Source organism: Dama dama, chromosome 7 (genome assembly GCF_033118175.1).
Source record: "Dama dama isolate Ldn47 chromosome 7, ASM3311817v1, whole genome shotgun sequence".
NCBI lineage: Eukaryota > Metazoa > Chordata > Mammalia > Artiodactyla > Cervidae > Dama > Dama dama.
Window position 1 is genome coordinate 34,207,530 of NC_083687.1, and position 21,099 is coordinate 34,228,628.

General features: G+C 42.8%; 1 protein-coding gene across 1 annotated transcript; it reads right to left on the minus strand.

Annotated features, from left to right (window-relative positions):
• Nucleotides 1-19,685: 19,685 nt before the first annotated feature.
• LOC133059149 (PRELI domain-containing protein 1, mitochondrial) lies at nucleotides 19,686-20,892 on the minus strand. Its single transcript, XM_061146184.1, has one exon. It carries the CDS (start codon nucleotides 20,726-20,728, stop codon nucleotides 20,069-20,071), a length of 660 nt encoding a protein of 219 aa, XP_061002167.1. The 5' UTR covers nucleotides 20,729-20,892; the 3' UTR covers nucleotides 19,686-20,068.
• Between the last annotated feature and the right edge of the window lie 207 nt (nucleotides 20,893-21,099).

Sequence of the window (21,099 nt, forward strand, 5' to 3'; positions counted from 1 at the left end):
GCCATATTTCAAAGTTCAATAGTCACGCCTGACTACCTTTGATATTGTTCAGTCACAGTCCTGTCTGCTGCTTTGCCAGACTTCTGGGTCCTTCACTATCTCCTGGAGTTTGTGCAAACTCACGTCCATTGAGTCCCTGGGGTTGCAAAGAGTCGGACACCACCGAGCACGCATGCACTGCCGCTGACCCATCAGCTGGGTCTTCAGGCATGTTCACGGTAGCAACGCAGAGCCTGGCACCTCTCTTCTGGGTAGAGTCAGGCTATTTTTTGTTCACCCTGAAGCAATATTTTGTGTATTGACCACAGACTTTGCTGGTGGTCTTTCTTAAGCTCCTTCAAGCAAAGATCCCCTCCTCTAGGACTTCACAGACACACTCACTAGCAGTTCCCTTATCTTAAGGGAACCCACCAGAAATATTCTCTAGGATTGAGAGAAAGCCATCCTTGTGGGTTAGAACATCTCCTATGGGAGTTGGATTTTGACAAGTCATGAGATGAGCTAAAGTGACTTTAATGAAGCAGCAGTAGCAAAATCAAACATAATTCAATGATAGAAAAACAAGAGACAGATGAGTGTGGCATGTGAGAAAGAGCTTGTCGATTTTGGAAATACAGCTAGCTCAGGTTCCAAGGGCTCTCACAGACCCAGTAGATTTTGTTGCTCAGTAAACTTTGGGGCAAAATATTTTATTCTGGGTCCCATGCACCCTTAGGTTCAGAGATGTGTTTCTGGGGACCTCTGGATCCCTCGAAATTATAAACAAAATGCTGTATTTCCATGCTGGGAGAGACAGATACAGGAACACATTAACCACAGAAGACAGAGAATCATATTTTATGGGGTTTGGGGTCACCAAGTAGAGAGTCAGAGAAAGAATTGTCACTTACTTCAAGCCAGGAGGAAGCTTGGGGCTTCTGAATGAATCCTGTCACTTTCCAGCACAGAGAATCAAATTATTTGGCCAGGCAAGGATTTTTTGCCAGGTACTTATTGCCTGAAATACAGAAATACAAGATTTAGGGACTCTAGATGGTCCAAAGACAGGAGAAATGAGGTACCCTGAACCACAGAAAATCCACTTGAAGGCTTGAAACCTTCTCTGATCACCCCAAGTGGACCTGATCTTTCCTTCTTTGCTCCTCTGGAGCACCTGACTAGTATCTGACTCAGAGCTCTAGACTAATACCACTATAATGTAATTATAATATTTTTTCCACCTTGAAGAAACTTTTGCATTGCTCTGTGCATGTGAGTGCTCAGTTGTGTTTGACTCTTTCTGACCCCATGGACTATAGCCCGCCAGGCTCCTCTGTCCATGGAATTTCCCAGGCAAGAATACTGGAGGGGGTTGCCATTTCCTCCAGGGGTATCTTCCCAACCCAGGGATCAAACCCGCATCTCCTGTGTCTCTGGGCATTGTCAGGCGGGTTCCTTACCACTACACCACCTCTACCCTGGCACTATTGACATTGCGGACGGGATACTTTGCCGTTGGGGCTGTTTCATGTATGGTAGGCTGTTTAGCAGCATCCCTAACCTCTATACACTAGAGCCAGCAGCTTCATTCCCCATCCCCATCCCCACCTGCAGCTTGGACTATCAAAATTGCCTCCAGACACGACCAAACGTCTGGTGGGGGTGGGGGGGGCGGTGGAAAGAAAAATTACCCTCAACTGAGAACCACTGCCTCATTCTGAAGGTATGTTAATTCGTGCCATGCTTCTAGATGGAACATTGCAAGGGCCACACCTTGCAAAGCTCCAGGCGAGAACAGTTCCTAGCTTTGCATGCTTAATATATCTGATAAATAAATGGTCAGTCAGTGTTCCAGGATCCTGCAGGCCACATCACACTTTTGGAATAAACAATGGGTTAATGTTTTCAAAAGAGAAAATAAAAAGGAAACATTTCATTACACTGTGCTTTTAGACACTCCTGAGTTACCCACCTGAATGAGTTAAGCCTTTTATTTTCTTTTTTGAGGAGTAAAATACAGGTTGTCAGCTTCTCCTGGGTGATAAGGAAGAATACAATTAGAATCTTACCCAAATGAAGTTTTCTTTTTGCCTCACACAATGCATTCCATTCAGAGTACCTCACAAAGAGAATATTTCCCCCTACTTTCTTCATATTCTTATAACTGAGAGTTTCAAAAGGGCCCAATGCTCACTGTAAATTTTTTCAAAATTGTCCCTCTGAAGAGTTACCGCCTAAAATAAGCATGCTGGAGCATGATTTTTAAAAAATCCACTCTCATCCCTGGCCACTCCCTACAAGTTAAAATGTGCCCTTTAAAAGTATTTCAAGTAAAGTTGATGAACCCTCCCAATTTTCTTTTCCATTCCCACTTACAGTGTCTCATGTCATTTTTATAGGAGGTACATATGCAAGGAATATCAATAGAGGAAATACATTTCAAGCCAAATCTTAGATGCAGGTAAATTAATTCCACACCATTTCAACCTTATGATCTCAGCTAGATGGAAATAATATAGTAGTTTCCCAGGAGATCGGGCTCGGGGTGCCGGGTTGGAAGAAACTGCTGGATGTGGCTTGGATGGGCTGGTAGCAAGGATTTAGTAGAGGTTTTTTTAAGACGTTCCACCCAGTCCATGAGGAGAGCAGGGCTGAGACACCACCCTAAGGGATGATGGAATAAGAGAAACCCAGGTCATGGAAGCTGAGCCTCCGTCAGAGATGCCAGACCCTGCAGAAGGGCTGGGATCTAAGACAGGCCCAAATGGAGCCCTGCAGGCTCTAGCAGGTGGTTTCCATCTATTTTTAACAAACTTTTATTTTTATTTATTTTTTTCAAAGTTTTATTTTAGAATAATTTAAAACTGCAAAGGGAGAGAGTTCTCCTATACCTCTCACCCATTTCCCCTCACTGTTGACATCTTACATTACTACGGTGCTGGGCTGCCATGCACCAACCCAGGCTTACAAGCCCTGTACTTGCCCAACTTCAAGACCAAAGACAGAGCCCAGAGTGAACAACAGAAACATCACTGGTTTAGTGGAGCAAAGTCCTCGAGCAATACCCCATCGTGTGTAGAGGATGGCTGGAAAGGACGTGGTAGTAGTCTTGGTGTGGGGTGGTGGGGGAGGTTACCAGTTATAGGGAGGAACTGACGTCATCTTGGCTCATCAGTTACCAGAGAAACCAGCAGAGGGGCACGCCCCTCACCTCATCATCCCTTTGATAAGCATAGTGGAGAGCTCTGATCTAAAGCTAGAACAGCCATTAGCTGGGACTGGGGCAAGTGTGTAGAAAGGTCAGTCAAGTGAATGGAGTGTCGGTGAAGCAGGTGCTGGTTGGGCAGGGGATGTACAGAGAGCAAAAGAACAGCCATCTTGGGTGGCCTGACCCTACACCTAGAGTATTTGTCAAAACTAAGAAACTAACATTGGCTTATTATCTGTTTATTTTTAACTAAAATGTTTAACTATTTTCTTTACTATAAAAACATTCAACACACATTTGAGGTTTCAGATGTCTGAGGGGGTGCAGGCCAGTGGCTCCCTCAAGGAGATAGAAAAGGCAGTTAATTAGATGCTCCTGTCATATCCGTTCTAAAGAATGAACTACAGGGATTCCCTGGTGGTCCAGTGGATAAGATTCAGAGCCCCCCAATGCAGGGGGTCCAGATTTGATCCCTGGTCAGGGAACTAGATCCCACATGCAGCAACTAAACTCCTGAGTGCCACAACTAAGACCTGGTACAGTCAAATAAATAAGTTAAAAAAACAACAAAAGAGAAAGAACTCCATAGGAAGCCTTGTTCCCCGGCATTTGAAGTAGGTCCTTCCATCCCCGAGCATTTTCAGTAATACATCTGGAGGGTTATTTAGGGTCTCAGAGGGCATTCCCATCATGCAGGGTGGTGGGGAGGCCCGGGCCATCTCCCCAGCATTCTAGCCATGGAGTTTCTTCCTGGGGGTGGGGCTAAAATCTGAAGACTGGAGCTCTTGGGGCCTCCATGTGGTCATGCCAAGGTCCTGGTGGAAGCATGTTTTCTTCCACCTATTTGGGAAAACCCAGGGTCTAGCTTAAGACCTAGACCTTCAGAGATCAGCTCTGGGGCTCTTGGAGCCTTGAGGGCAGGATCCAGGGCAGAGGCTCCTGCGCATCCCTTTTAGGAAGGTCAGGAATCTAGGATCTTTTTTAGAGGGGATGCTCTTGTTTACTTGTTATGAAATATAAGCCCTACCCACGGGGTTGTTTGTCTCTCAGCCACCTGGGGAAGTCGCTGACAAGCAGATCCTTAAACCCAGACTCAGCGGCTGTGGAATGGGTCCTTAAGATTTGTGTGTCTAACAAGCTCCCCAGATGATTCTGATTTAAGTAGGTGCTTAAGTGGGTTTATGCCGTTTGACTAGTCTGCGCATTCTAGGCACTAGAATTCCAACTACTGTCAGCTGAGCAGGTCATGGTTCTTACTAGTCAGAAAGGGAGTGCTCCTTAATTCAGGATTTCATAAATTTTATGTTACTGCCATTCACTGACAGTGAACATATATCATGGGAGGAGAACTAGGTACAATTTCCTAAACTCTTAACTCAAGCATGAATTACACGCAGCACGTTCTAGCGATAAATACTTGTTCTCCACTAGATGTGGTCAAGGGAATTATTCTGTCCTGGGTTTGGGTTCCTGGATTTCTGTTGGTTTCCAGGATCTTTCTGTATTTTGAGAAGGTCACTTCATCCTCTCCTGGCTTATGGAGTTTCTGCTAAGAAATCTGCATAGAGCCTAACTGGGGTTCCTTTGTAGGTTATCACCCTTTCCCCCAGCTGCCTTTAAAATTCATTCTTGGTCATTGACTTTTGACAGTTTTGATATAATTTGTCTTGGAGAAGGTCTTTTTGCATTGAGGTAACTAGTTGTTCTTTTAGCTTCATGAACTTATATATCCTGTTCCTTCTCTAGGTTTGGGAAGTCCTCAGTGATTATTTCTTTAAATAAATTCTCTGCACCCTTCTCCCTCTCGTCTCTGAATACCAATTATCCTAATACTGCCCTAAAAGACTTGGATCGTTCCCGTAGAATTTCCTTACTTTTTTGGATCTCGGTTCTCTTTCCTCTTCTACCTGTATCGCTTTAAGATTTCTATCTTTGAGCTTGCCAATTCTCTCTTCCATATCATCTGTTTTGTTTCCAAAACTTTCTAATGCATTTTTCATCTTGTTGAGTTCTTCAACTCCAGAATTTCTGTTGGTTCTTTTTTAGTTTCAATCACTTTGGTAAAGTAGTTCTTCTGTTCATTAATTTCATTCCCGCACTCACTGAACTGCCTTCCTGAGTTTTCCTGTAGCTTGTCGAGTTTCTTCATGACAGCTATTTTGAAATCTCAGATAGATCACAACATTCTGTGACCTTAAGTTTGGTTTCTAGAAAATCATCATTTTCTTTTTTGTGATACACTCTTACTGTGGTTCTTGATGATGCTTGATGAGTTGTTTCTCTGCCAGCACATTTGAAGTAGTGAATGCCTTTCCTTTTTTTTCTTTTTTGGCCACACTACACAATTTGTGGAATCTTAGTTCTCCAACCCAGGCCTCAGCAGTAAAAGCACGCTTCAGTTGTGCCCCATTCTTTGCGACCCTATGGACTGTAGCCCTCTGGGCTCCTCTGTCCATGGGAGTCTCCAGGCAAGAACACTGGAGTTCGTTGCCATTTCTTATTCCAGGGGGGTCTTCTTGACCCAGGGTTCAAGCCTGTATCTCTTACTTTTCTTTTTTTTTTTTAATGTCAACAGCTTTATTCCCCTCACTTCTACACATTTTGTGGTTTATATAAAAAGATCTATTGCGTTTTTTCCTTGTGATTGAAAATTGACAGACATAAACCCCAGTGATGCCAAAAGGATGTGATGTACATGTGACAGGCTACTGTTTGTGCCTGTCTGCATGAAATGCCACTCATTTTTAAGAACTTTTCCCTTTCTTTCTTAACAGGAAGAGAAAATGATGTGTTTTTCCTGCTATACCACAGTGAGCTGACTTGTTTTTTGTTGTTGTTGTCTTGTTTTTTCAAATTAATTTATTAATTTTAATTGGAGGCTCATTACTTTACAATATTGTAGTGGTTTTGCCATACATTCACATGAATCAGCCATGGGTGCACATGTGTTCCCCATCCTGAAACCCCCTCCCACCTCCCTCCCCATCCCATCCCTCAGGGTCATCTCAGCGCACCGGCCCTGAGCGCCCTGTCTCGGGCATCGAACCTGGACTGGCGATCTATTTCACATATGGTAATATACATGTTTCAATGCTGTTCTCTCCAATCATCCCACCCTCACCTTCTCCCACCGAGTCCCAAAGTCTGTTCTTTACATCTGTGTCTCTTCTGCTGTCTCGCATATAGGGTCATCGTTACCATCTTTCTAAATGTTTCTCGCATTGGCAGCAGGTTCTTCACCAGTAGCGGTAAGGATTTTTTTTTTTTAATATTACTTGATTCTAATCGTTAGAAATTAGACGCCTTTCTTTTGTTCTCCAGCAGGTGATGCTACAGCACACGTTCTGTCTTTCTCTTCCCTGCGCTGCCTCCTTATTATCGCGAGTCAACACTTCCACAGTCCACCACCTCCTCATCGCTGCTTGTGTCTCCAGCGTCGTGGGTGCCCTGCTGCTCCTGGCGTCGTTGGCTTTACCACCTGGGGTACCAGGGTGGTGGTGCTTCTCCTGGGTCCGGGGTCTCTTGGCTTTGCTGTCTTGACTGATAACTATGGTGTGTGTTTGTGTGTCTAGGGCAATACTGCCCGGTAGAATTTTCTGCAATAATAAAATGCTCTATATCTGTATTCTTCAATAAAGCGGTCACATGTGACAACTGAACACTTGAAGGGTGGCTGGTACAACTGGGGAACTGAATTTTTTTATTTTATTAAAGTTTAATTAATTTACATTTAAATAGACACACTGGCTATGGCTTCCATACTGGAGAGCATGGGGCTTTAGAACAGGAATGAAAATGTTGTCATTTCGTTCTTCTGGCAGTTTCTTGACTCATTTTCTTGAACATATCGCAAGATGGAACTTTTGACCCTAAATTCTGAGAACAAATAGGATTGCAGTGAAACGCTACTGTAGTCGAATGAATGAAAGCCGAATAAGGACAGACCTTTCCCCAAAAAAGAGTCATATATCTACAAGGGAGGAAAATCTGGTCTAACAAACCAGGTACGTTTTACACCTGGCAACTCTACTGTGTTTCACTGCTAATGTTCATCTAGTGAACTGATTGATTTTCCTGTTAGGCTGTAGTGCCAACACAATCTGAATGTTTTTTGAAGGTGAAGCCTACCAGAGCTAATAAAAAGGACACCGTTTGTACCTCAATGATCCTGATGGGTTATGATAAATGGCTGCATAACACATTCCAAATAGAATTTATATAGCACAGTGCTTCCCATTTTTCTTTCTTGTCAAGCAGCTATGTTACCTTCTATTAAATTATCCAAATACAGTTTCATTTTTATAACATTATTTCTCCTGTCTCTGAACACTTGCATCTTCTCTCTCACAATATCACCTTCTCTGTATGTATTGCAATTTGGGTTCCATACCTACTTTGCATCCTTGCATTTTTAGAATAGTATTCTCAAGAATATCCTCAACAGGGGACTTCCCTGGTGGTCCAGGGGCTAAGAATCTGCACTCCCAATGCAGGGGGCCTGGGTTTGATCCCTGGTCAGGGAACTAGATCCCACGTACTGCAACTAAACTAAATACCCAACATGCCACCATGAAGATTCCATGTGCTGCAACTAAGACTGTGCAACCAAGAAATAAATAAAAATAAATATTAGAAAATAATATTCTTGATCCCCTTTTCTAATGCTTATTGGGTTCCATAAACTTTTCCTTTCTTTTTCACACAATCCACTTTATGACTGAATTGTGGTCAAATTCAACTCAACAGACTCCTTCCCCATCAACTAATGGAGCAACATAAGAATCCTTCTGGGTGCTGGTTGAACTGCAGCCCCTCAGACGCCAAGGCCAACATTTAAGCTATAAAGAAGAAGAGCAGCCCATGGAGAAGGCCAGAGGAAAGGTCAGAAAATGACAGCAGGTACCAAGAAAGTTATCAGTGGTTCCTCCTGTGGAAGAGATGTCCTGTAAGCTAAGCACTGAGAATGTTCTCCACGAGGACATCATCTACAACCTTGGTTAGAACATTTCCAGAGAGCACAGGGTTGAGAAGTTAACGGAAGATGGCGAAGCTGCCATCACAAACAGACCATATCTCCAAAAGACTGGATAAGGAGAGAAGGAGAAAGAGGAAAAAAAGGAGCTACAAAGAGCTCAGGGAGAAGAGGCTTTTGTTTCGAAAGGGAGAAACGTGAACAAGTTAACGTTGGCTGGGACCTCCCAGCCTCTGAGAGACTTAGATAAACCTGGTCCAAGGCCATGGCCCAGGGCTCCCTGCCCTGATTTCAGTGACCTGAGAGCTTGCTCCTTCATACTTCTGTCCACCTGCACATCCATACATGTGGTCTCAGGTCTATCCCATGTCACCTCACTGGAAATCTTAGCCCTTTCCCCAGTTTCGACAGAGATAACACATATTCCCATTACTAGTAATCTATATAATCAAAAGATCATAAGTTAAAAAACTTACAAGAAAATTGGAGGTGTTCCCTCGGGCTTAACTGCAAATCTGTGCCTTCTGTCATCCAGCTGACTCCTCCTCTCCCCGCCCCAATTTGCTCCTTTTCCTTTAGAGCAAGGAACGACTTTGTTCGTCTAGAGCAGAGCAATGCTCCCACAGTCAATCCCCTGTAAGTCTCAGCTGCAGCCACTATGGGCTTATCCACTGATTTTTCTAACAAATTCTCAACAGGAACTTTCAGGCCATTTGCTAAGAGGATCCAACTATTCTCTATCCCATTACATTAGCGATCTGGGGATTGAGGGTTTATAGGGATGCAGAGATGTAGACATGGAGTGAAGTGCTGGGAGACACTTGGAGGAGATGGGAGGGCAGCTGCCTTATTTCTTATCATTTGTGGGGCAGGAGGTGAGAATACGTGAGAATGAAGATGAGCCTTTACGGGCTGGAGCATATTTATGCAGGGTGGGATGGGAGCGAGAGGAAATGAAGATTTGCGGACTCAATAGTTTCTGTGGGACTGAGATATTCTAGGAGAGACAGAGAGCTGAAGAAGTTTTGGGGATACTGGCCTGAGGGGGATGGAGAGGGAGAGAGAAAGGGAGACAGAGAGAAAGAGAGATTCTTAGGGAAAGGGACTGGACAAGCTGAACTGAGAATTCTGCCATGAAACTAAAAGACACTTGCTCCTTGGAGAAAAAGTTATGACAAACCTAGACAGTGTATTAAAAAGCAGAGACATTACTTTGCCAACAAAGGCTCTAGTCAAAGCTATGGTTTTTCCAGTAGTCATGTATGGATGTGAGAGATGGACCATAAAGAAAGCTAAGCGCTCAAGAATTGATGCTTTTGTACTGTGGTGTTGGAGAAGACTCTTGAGAGTTCCTTGGACTTCAAGGAGATCAAACCAGTCAATCCTAAAGGAAATCAACACTGAATATTCATTGGAAGGACTGATGCTGAAACTGAAGCTCCAATACTTTGGCCACCTGATGCAAAGAACTGACTCCTTGGAAAAGACCCTGATTCTGGGAAAGATTGAAGGCAGGAGGAGAAGGGGACGATAGAGGATGAGGTGGTTGGATGGCATCACTGCCTCGATGGACATGAGTTTGAGCAAGCTCTGCGAGTTGGTGATGGACAGGGAAGCCTGGCGTGCTGCAGTCCATGGGGTCGTGAAGAGTCAGACACGACTGAGCAACTGAACTGAGCTGATGAGACGAACAATTATACATCTGTGAAAAAGCTAATTCCCATGGCTGGACTTCTCTCCAGCAGTGCTGTCAGTAAGTTCTGGAAGCAGAGCAGTGGGAGGCAGCACTGATCCACGGTTAAGGGCTCATAGAGCAGGACAGCCTGGGGGCTGACTGATGAGAGCTCGGTTCCGGGGCTTTGTTTTGAAATCCTGGGAAACAAGTGATGAGCCGGTGCAGGAGCCCCCGTGGCATGGAGAGTCACCCTTGGTGGGTTTTCAGCTCACTTTGGACCATGCTTACCTTGGTGATAACAAAGGGGGAAGGTAGGATCCTTTGGTACCAGTTTTATTTAAGCAACTTGAGCAATTTTTTCAAAATCGTGATGATGACAATTGTATTTTCTTCTGACTCTTCCTATGGTTTTTCTTGCCTACTTTGGTCAAAAATTATTGATCTTATGACTTATGTTATTTCCTTAAACGTTATCTATCCCTCACTCTCTGGTTCCCTGGACCCCCACCCCCGCCCCTACAATATGGCTCCGGACTGACACCCTGTGAGTACAGAGCTGCAGACATTCTGGGTTTTCTTCAGCACAGACTTGGGAGAAGATATTGGGAAAGCATACACTTCCTTGGGGCTTCCCCGGTGGAGCAGTGGTAAAGAAACTGCCTGTCCATGCAGGAGACAGGGTTCGATCCCTGGGTTAGGAAGATCCCCTGGAGAAGGAAATGGCAATCTACTCCAGATTCTTGCCTGGGAAATGCCATGGACAGAGGAACCTACAGTCCATGGGGCTGCAAAGAGCTGGACATGACTGAGCATAGCACACACACACGATTCCTTGAGGAAGAAAGTAAAAGAAGAGCTTCTTGTGCTTTGAGCAGTCAGAAGAAAAATGCATCCTCAGAGGAACTTAGAGGATCCTCAGAATAAGAAAAGCTTTGATCTCAGAACTAGACATGCTTCTTTAAGAGCTAAGTGAATTTAGCCAGAAAATGTACTAAAATGGGAATGAAAAGAGAATGGGATTTTAAAGAACAAGAAAAAGAAAGAAAAAGAAAGAAAGAAAAAGGCCTGTCAAATTAGAACTAGGCAAAAGAGAACTTACAACCAAGAAGTCATAATTTTGAGAATTTTAAGTTATATAAACCATATTATCTGGTCATATTGCATTAATAACATCAGAAAATAAACAATAAAAAGATGATATAGTCTAAATGTTTGGAAACTTAAAACTGAATTCCCAAATATTCATGGGTCAAAGATGAACTGAATTCCCAAATATTCATGGGTCAAAGATGAACTATAGCAGAAGTGACAAAATATTTGTACTGAAGGAGTGGGAAGGGACATTAGTCTGATACAACAAATTTAAATTTGAGAAAATTTTGAAATAAAAGAGAAAATTTTGTCTTATTTAGAGGCATCTGACATGCTCATTTTTCCTCTCAAAAAAAAAAAAGTCATACGATGTGATGCTCAGAATAAGGTGAAATGCAGTATATTACTATTTGAGGCAGCACAGTTTCTATTTTAATACTGATGTATTTCTATTAGGGACTTCCTGGTGTCTCAGATGGTGAAAAATCTGCCTGCAATTCAGGAGACCCAGGGCCAGATCTCTGGCCAGATCTCTGGGCCAGAAAGATCCCATGGAGAAGGGAATGGCTACCCACTCCAGTGTTCTTGCCTAGAGAATCCCATGGACAGAGGAGCCTGGTGGGCTACAGTCCATGGGGTCACAAAGAGTTGAACACAACTGAGCAATTAACACAACAACAACAACATACATACTAGATTTTTTGAATTGTCTTTTAAGATCAAAAATTACAGTTTGGTTTGGAATGACAATAAAAGCAGGGTATATCAATGCCTCCCTTTAAACTTCTTGGCATCAAACATTCAGTTTTATCACTTTGCAATCTTACTTAAGCAGCATTCCAAAGCTGAGATGAAAATTGGGTTTGGAGCAAGAGACATTCACTGGATATTATTCTGGAAAATGCCTGATCTCTGATGGATAATAGAGACTGAAAATGTGTGACAGTTAAAGTGTGATGTGTCAGACTATCCTTAGTGATAGTCTGAGCATGACTGTGCGTTATTTACACTATTTAATTCAGCTAGATATGTTTCACTGAAAACTCCTCCTGTTTGAAACCTTTTAAATGTTGGTGAGTCTGAAGTTGAGTTTCTGGCTGGCACTGATCTAATGATATGGTCGACATGTCATGACATGACAGTGATCTAATGATCCTAGTCAATGATCTAATGACTGATCTAATAATATATCTAATAATGATATGTCATGATCCAATAGTATATAGAAACCTACAAGCAATGGACAAAATCTTGTTAGTTAGAAGTTGGGTGATGGTTCAAAACTTCCTACAGGAAATTCCAGTGGGCTAAACTTAGAATGCTGGGGTAACATGGACTGATTTCAGAGAATAAGTTCGGTGTAGAAAGCATAGTTGTTTTTTTTTTAATTCTACTTGTTTCTTTTAATTAATTTATTTTTTAGTTGAAGGGTAATAGTGTTACAGAATTGTGTTGGTTTCTGCCAAACATCAACATAGAAGGCAGAGCTTTAAACTTAGATTTGCAGGGAAATTCTGATTCGTGCTGTGGAAGTCTGAAAGGCTGTTGTAGGTCTTGCTGGAGACAACAGAAAGGCAAGGACTGGTTAGACAGCCAATCTGCAAGCCTGCCATGAACTTTTTTCTGCCTCATTTTCTGAATCAGTGCTGCTGTCCCACCTTTTTGGTGCTAGCTGAACTAGCTATCCTGCAGCTCGTCTTGAGGCTCAAAGATTGTTGTTGCTGATGATCTGAGCACATGAAGGTACACTTATAAAAAGAATCTTGGCCCCCATCTCTGCTGTATGAAAGAACCTGGCAACGAGGCCCTGATAAGATGGTTATTTTGAGGCACTAGCCTAGCATCTTTGTCAGCCGGCTCCCCAATTAAAATCTGTTCCTTGCCTCAACCCCTCATCTCTCGGATTTGCTGGCCTGTCCTGCAGTGAGCTGAGTCAGCCTGGACTCAGTAACAGTTTCTGCTGTACAGTGAAGTGAATCCGCTCTAGGTGTGCATGTATCCCCTCCCCCTTGGACCTTCATCCCCCCACCCCCACCTCCCATCCACCCCTCTGGGTCATCACAGAGCAGCTGAGCCGAGTTTCCTGTGCTTAATTCCAAAGGACACATGCACCCTAATATAAACTTTCAGGAGTGGATAAAGACTATTGTGCTATGGCTATTTTGTTCAAGGAAGCCCTTAGAGACCTTAAGAAACACTTATTCAGATGAAGAGACAGATAGCAGCTGGGATGCTTGGGGCCACTGGAGAGACTGCTCAAGGACTTGTGGGGGAAGAGCCTCATATTCTCTGCGGAGATGTTTGACTGGCAGGCAGATTCTTTCCTGCTGAGCCACCTGGGAAGCCCCTGCCACTACATTAGGAAGCAGAGATCAAGCCTTGAGCCTTTGGAGTGGGAGCGCTGACTCCAAGACCCTAGACTACCAGAGAACTAACCCTAGGGGGTATCAAATGGTGAGAACTCACACAAAGGAAATCACTGGAATACAAGACCCAGCATCACCCAACCACCAGTAGCACCCTGTGCAGACACCTCATCCAAACAACAAATAAAACAAAAATACGAACCCAATCATCATCAGACAGGACTACCACCTCACTCAGCCTTGCCCATCAGAGGAAAAACAAGCAAACAAAAACTCAGCACAAATCTCACCCTGAAAGTGAAGTCGCTCAGTCGTGTCCGACTCTTTGCGACCCCATGGACTGTAGCCCACCAGGCTCCTCTGTCCATGGGATTCTCCAGGCAAGAATACTGGAGTGGGTTGCCATTTCCTTCTCCAGACCCAGGGATTGAATCCAGGTCTCCCGAATTGCAGGCAGGCGCTTTAACCTCTGAGTCACCAGGGAAGCCCGGACCAAACTTAGGAGGACAGAAACCAAAAGGAAGAAAGAACTCAACCTTGAAGCCTGGGAAAAGGAGACCTCAAACACAATAAGTTAAAAAAAATAATGAAAAGGCAGAGAAATACCACACAAGTGAAGGAAGAAACTAGAAACCCTAGAAGTCCAAATAAATGAAGAGGAAATAGGCAAACTACCTGAAAAAGAATTCAGAATAATGATAATAAAGATTATCAAAACCTTGAAGACAAAATGGAGAAAATGCAAGAACCAATGAACCAAGACCTAGAAGAATTAAATAAACATGCAGAGACAAACACAATTACTGAAACTAAAAATACTCTAGAAAGAATCAATAGCAGAATATCTGAAGCAGAAGAACGAATCATTGAGGTGGAAGATAAAATGGTGGAAATAACTTCTGAAAAGCAGAATAAAGTAATAAGATGAAAAGAACAGAGGATAGTCTCAGAGAACTCTGGGACAATATCAAATGCACCAACATTCAAATTATAGGGGTCCCAGAAGAAGAAGAGAAAAAGAAAGTGTATGAGATAATGTTTGAAGAGATTATAGTTGAAAATTTCCCCAACATGGAAAAGGAAATAGTCAATCAAGTCCAAGAGACACAAAGAGTCCCATACAGGATAAACCCAAGGAGAAACACATCAAGACACATACTAATCAAACTAACAAAGACTAAACACAAAGAAAGAATATTAAAATCAGCAAGGGAAAAGCAACAAGTAACATACAAGGGAAACCCCATATGCTCAACAGCTGATCTTTCAGCAGAAACTCTGCAGGCCAGAAGAGAATGGCAGGATATATTCAAAGTACTCAAAGGGGAAAATCTACAATCAAGATGACTGTACCTGGCAAGGATCTCATTCAAAATTGATAGAGAAATAAAAAGCTTTTCAAACAAGTAAAAGTTAAGAGAATTCAGTACCACCAAACCAGCTTTAAAACAAATGTTAAATGGACTTAAATAGTCAAGAAATACAAGAGAAGAAAAAAGATCTACAAAATCAACCCCAAACAATTAAGAAAATGGCAATAGGAACACATATATCAATAATTACTTTAAATGTAAATGGATTAAATGCTCCAACCAAAAGACACAGACTGCATGAATGGATACAAAAAATGACCCATCAAAAGCTCATACACAATGATGAAGTGGGTTTATTCCAGGAATGCAAGGATTCTTCAGTATACCCAAATCAATCACTGTGATACACCATATTAACAAATTGAAAGATAAAAACCATATGATCATCTCAATAGATGCAGAAAAAGCTTTTGACAAAATTCAGCACCCATTTATGATTAAAACTCTTCAAAAAATGGGCATAGAAGGAAACTACCTCAACATAGTAAAGGCTATATATGATAAGCCTACAGCAAACATTATTCTCAAAATGGTAAAAAACTTAAAGCATTCCCCTTAAGATCAGGAACAAGACAAGGGTGTCCACTTTCACCACTATTATTCAACATAGTTTTGGAAGTCCTAGCTACAGCAATCAGAGAAGAAAAAGAAATAAAAGGAATCCAGATCAGAAAAGAAATAAAGCTCTCACTGTAGGCAGATGATATAATACTGTACATAGAAAACCCTAAAGATAGTATCAGAAAATTATTAGAGCTAATCAGTAAATTTAGCAAAGTTGCAGGATCAATACAGAGAAATCACTTGCATTTCTATAAACTAACAATGAAAAATCAGAAAGAGAAATTAAGGAATCAATCCCATTCACCATTGCAACAAAAAGAATTAAATATCAGGAATAAACTTACCTAAGGAGACAAAAGAACTATACACAGAAAATTATAAGACACTGATGAAAGAAATCAAAGACTACATAAACAGATGGAGAGATATTCCATGTTCTTGGGTAGGAAGAATCAATATTGTGAAAATGACTGTACTACCTAATGCAATCTACAGATTCAATGTAATCCCTATCAAATTACCAATGGAATTTTTCACAGAACTAGAACAAAAAATTTCAGAATTCATATGGAAACACAAAAGATCCCGAATAGCCAAAGCAGCCTTGAGAAAGAAGAATGGAGTGGGAGGAATCAACCTTCCTGACTTCAGATTATACTACAAAGCTACAGTCATCAAGACAGTATGGTACTGGCACAAAAACAAAAATATAGATCAATGGAACAAGATGGAAAGCCCAGAAATAAACCCATGCACCTATGGGTACCTTATTTTTGACAAAGGAGGCAAGCATATACAATGGGGCAAAGACAGCCTCTTCAATAAATGGTGCTGGGGAAACTGGACAGCTATATGTAAAATAATGAAATTAGAACACTTCCTAACCCCATACACAAAGACAAACTCAAAATGGATTAAAGACCTAAATGTAGACCAGGAAATATAAAACTCTTAGAGGAAAACATATGCAGAACACTCGATGACATAAATCAAAGCAAGATCCTCTATGACCCACCTGCTAGAGTAATGGAAATAAAAACAAAAGTAAACAAGTGGGACCTGATTAAACTTCAAAGCATTTGCACAGAAAAGGAAACTATAAGCAAGGTGAAAAGACAACCCTCAGAATGGGAGACAATAATAGCAAATGAAACAACTGACAAAGAATTAATTTCCAAAATATACAAGCTGCTCACACAACTCAATGCCAAAAAAACAAATCCAATCAAAAAGTGGGAAAAAGACCTAAACAGACATTTCTCCAAAGAAGACATACAGATGGCTAACAAACACATGAAAAGATGCTCAACATTGCTCATTATTAGAGAAAGGCAAATCAAAACCACAATGAGATATCACCTTACACCGGCCAGAATGCCCATCATCAATAAGTCTACAAACAATAAATGCTGGAGAGGGTGTGGAGAAAAGGTAACGCTCTTGCACTGTTGGTGGGAATATAAATTGGTACAACACTATAGAAGATGGCATGGAGATTCCTTAAAAATATAGGAATAAAACTACCATATAATCCAGCAATCCCACTCCCAGGCATATACCCTGAGGAAACCAAAATTGAAAAAGACACATCTATCCCATTTTTCACTGCAGCACTCTTTACAATAGCTAGAACATGGAAGCAACCTAGATGTCCATTGACAGATGAATGGATAAAGAAGTTGTGGTACATATACACAATGGAATATTACTCAGCCATAAAAAGGAATGCATTTGAGTCAGGTCTGATGAGGTGGATGAACCTAGACTCTTTTATACAGAGTGAAGTAAGTCAGAAAGAGAAAGAAAATTTTGTATTCAAATGCACATAGACAGAATCTAGAAGAATGGTACTGAAGAATTTATTTACAGGGCAGCAATGGAGAAACTGACATAGAGAATAGACTTATGGACATGGGGAGAGAGGAGAGGGTGAGATGTATGGAAAGAGTAACATGGAAACTTATATTACCATATGTAAAATAGATAGCCAATGGGAATTTGATGTGTGACTCAGGAAAGTCAGACAGGGGCTCTGTGTCAACCTAGGGGGGTGGGATGGGGAGGGAGGTAGGAAGGAAGTTCAAGAGGGAGGGGATATGTGTGTACCTATGGCTGAATGCTGAGGTTTGACAGAAAACAACAAAATTCTGTAAAGCCATTATCCTTCAATTAAAAAAAAAAAAAGAATCTTGGACGCAAGTCAGGATTTCCTTTAATGTCAACAGATGACATCTTCACTAGAAAGTCAGTTCAGAAAAATTCCTTATTACACTGTATATGTTTGATATCTTAAAAATCGAGGTTTACATTTTTCCTACTCCTGTCTGAGTCACCATTATTATAGAATGGAAAGAACCTTACATGATCTCCAGAAAGCATCTGGTTTATTTCCTCAGCTGGACCAATTGACTCATGTTTTAGGTCATTACCATTCCTACTTGGCATAGTATTATCTTGCCAATTACTGCTTTCGTGCCTGCGTACATAAGTGCTCAGTTGTGTCCAGCTCTTTGTGACCTCATGGACCGTAGCCCACCAGGTTCCTCAGTCCATGGGATTTCCCAGGCAAGAATACTGGAATGGGTTGCCAGTTCATGCTCCAGGGGATTTCCCTACCCAGGGATTGAACCTGCATCTCTTGCATTGAAGGTAGATTCTTTACCACTGAGACACTTGATAGAGATGGATGCATGCATCACGTGTGCTAAGTCACCAGGTGCTAAAAAAACTTCCCAGGTAAGATGACTGGGCTTGATCTGAGTTCTAATGTTTGATAGAATGCTGAGTTTCTTCACTGAGAAAGGAAGGGAGGGGAATTCCCTGGCAGTACAGTGATTAGGACTCAGCGCTTTCACTGCCACGGCCTGGGTTCAATCCCTGGACCAAGAACTAAGAGAAAGGGAGGAAGGAAGACAAGGGAAAAAAGAAAGGTAGGAAGACAAGAAATGGAGAGAGGAAAAGAGCTGGGAAGAAAGAGGAAAAGAAAGAAGGAAAACACCATCAGTGTCACGTCCAGGAGCTGGCTGACATAGGCTATGTCCATTTTCCATCTCAGTGGTAAAAAACTTAGAAAAAGTAACCTCTTCCCAGCACAGCTCATTCTTTTCTTGCAAAACTTTTCTTGTTGTTTGATTTGTATTATTTTTAGCTGATGAAAAGCAAGAAACTCACTGAAAACTTTCCTGTGAGGTCATGGGAGGAGCCACTGAACCACATTCCAAATTTCTTATTGCAAGTTGTTGTTGTATAGTTGCTCAGTCATGTCCAACTCTTTGTGACCCCATGGACTGCAGCATGCCAGGCCTCCCTGTCCCTCACTATGTCCCAGAGTTTGCTCAAACTCATGTCCATTGAATCAATGATGCCATCCAACCATCTTATCCTCTGTCATCCCCTTCTCCTCCTGCCCTCAATCTTTCTCAGCATCTGGGTCTTTTCCAATGAGTCAGTTCTTCGCATCAGGTATCCAAAGTACTAGAGCTTCAGTTTCAGAATCCATCCTTCCAATGAATATTCAAGACTGTTTTCCTTTAGGATGGACTGGTTGGATCTCCTTACAGTCCAAGGGACTCTCAAGAGGCTTCTCCAACACCACAGTTCAAAAGCATCAATTCTTCAGCACTCAGCTCTCTTTATAGTCCAACTCTTACAATTACTTTGCTTTAAAATTAGTATCCACTTTATTAATGCCACAAAATTGCTACACTATTGCTGGGAGTGAAATATGTTTGCTCACCACCAGAGGAAGCCTGGAACATATTGATTACATTTGAATTTCCAGAAACTCTTTCAATCTAGTACATTATAGTTACTCAAGAACTGTTTAATCAGTGAATGAAACAGTCAGGCCAGCAGCACCAAGGTTTCTCCCAGATCCAGTTAATTCTTGGATTCTACCTAGAGAAAAAACTGTTCTTATAAAGTGGTCATGATAATACCTACCTAAAAGAGCTACCATGCTGAGAAACAAAATGTGCAAAATTGAGTCCTAAGTTATAATTTGCTGTACAAATTCCAGGAGCTATTTTGTGGTTGGTCTTCACTGGATAAAAATTAACTTCTCTGTCAAGTTCAGAGTCACTCTGGGAAGTTGCAGAGAGCCTTATTTCAATTGTTTATGTAAGAAGAGAGAAGGGGCATGAAGGAGTAGGAGGAAGGATTTCCTTTAGGATTGACTGATTTGATCTCCGTGCTATTCAAGGGACTCTCAAGAGTCTTCACCAGCACCACAGTTCGAAAGCATCAATTCTTTGGCACTCAGATTTCTTTATAGTATCCAACTCTCACATCCATACATGACTACTGGAAAAACCATAGCCTTGACTATACAGACGTTTGTTGGCAAAGTGATGTCTCTGCTTTTTAATATGCTGTCTAGGTTTGTCATAGTTTTCTTCCAAGGAGCAAGTGTCTTTTATTATTTTTTTTTATTTATTTTTTTTTGGGGGGGTCCGACTGAATTCAACAAGTATTTATTGAGTGCCTGTTACACGCAAGATTTTGTTTCAGATACTTGGGACACATCAGAGGATAAAACAACGGTCCCTGCCCTCATGGAGCTCCCAGTCTAGCATTTACGACCACTTCATCTGGATGCAGTGACCCTGGGCAAGTCACTGCCTCTGTCCTCGGCCACCCGATGCAGGAGTAGGGAGGCCCAGCTCAGACACAGGGAACTGGCCGGCTGTGCTGGAGATGCCAAACAAGGCCCCTGCCCTCAGCCCACCACCCAGACAGTCGAGAGGGCTAGAAGCTGGCTTTTAATGATAAAGTACAGGAGGCGGGGGCACGGACTGGCGCCGGTAGTCTGCTAGGCTGCTGCCTCGGGGCCTGGGCCGGCTACACGAACTGCTGCTGCTGCTGCTGCTTCTTCGTGGCTGCCTTGCTGGCAAGGTCCTTGGCCTTCTCCGTAGCTGCCAGTGCCGTCTCCTTGGCCTTCTCCTTGGCTTCCTTAGCTGTTTCAACAAGGGTTTTGGGAGGGGCCTCACCTTGCAGCTTGGCCAAGATGTATTCAAAACCCTTCATAGTCTTGGTCACGTTGCTTTTGAACCGCGCGAGACCAAATTCCTGGACAGCTCTGGAGACACCAAATAAGCTAGAGGAGACCCAGGCTTCCCGGCGGATTTCGGTCCAGCCGCTGTTATCAGAGTTCACACGGTAAACACATCGTTCCTCCACCATCATCAGCCGGGCGTGGTTGATGTTCCAGGTGAAGGTGGTCATGGTCTGGTTTTGTGGGTCCACAATAGAATCCTCCAGGATGTACACTGAGTGAGCAACATTGGCAGGAAACAGTCGCTCAGCCCAGCGGGGCATCCTGTTCGTCTTGGTCAGGAGTCGTCGGGACAGGAGCTTCTGGTCAGAGGTCACCTCTCGGTGCACTATGTCTTCCGTCAAGACATGTTTGCTATAGGGATTCGGGTACCTCTGCCAGAAGGCAGCGAACACTTGGTCCCAGGAACTCCGTAGCACGCTCTGGCCCAGGAAATACTTCACCATCGTCCCGGCCGGGGCGGGCTCAGCGCCCGAGCAGCATCAGGGGTGCGGAGCCCGAGGGGCACGCGGAGACCGGGCTGGAGCTCGACGCTCGGCCGCCAGGCTAGCAGCAGATCAGTCGCTGCAGCGCCGCACCCAACCAGCCGCCGCCACCCCCGCCGCCATGAGGAATTTGCAAGCGTCTTTTAATATCATGGCTGCAGTCATTGTCCGCATTGATTTTGGAGCCCAAGAAAATAAAGTCTGTCACTGTTTCCATTTTTTCCCCCATCTATTTGCCATGAAGTGATGGGACCGGATTCCATGATCTTCATTTTTTGACTGTTAAGTTTTAAGCCATCTTTAAAGGACCCGAAAGATGGTGAACTATGACT

Bases quoted from the DNA above. Each gene is read 5' to 3' on its own strand.
- LOC133059149 (XM_061146184.1), bottom strand. From the start codon at position 20,728: ATGGTGAAGTATTTCCTGGGCCAGAGCGTGCTACGGAGTTCCTGGGAC.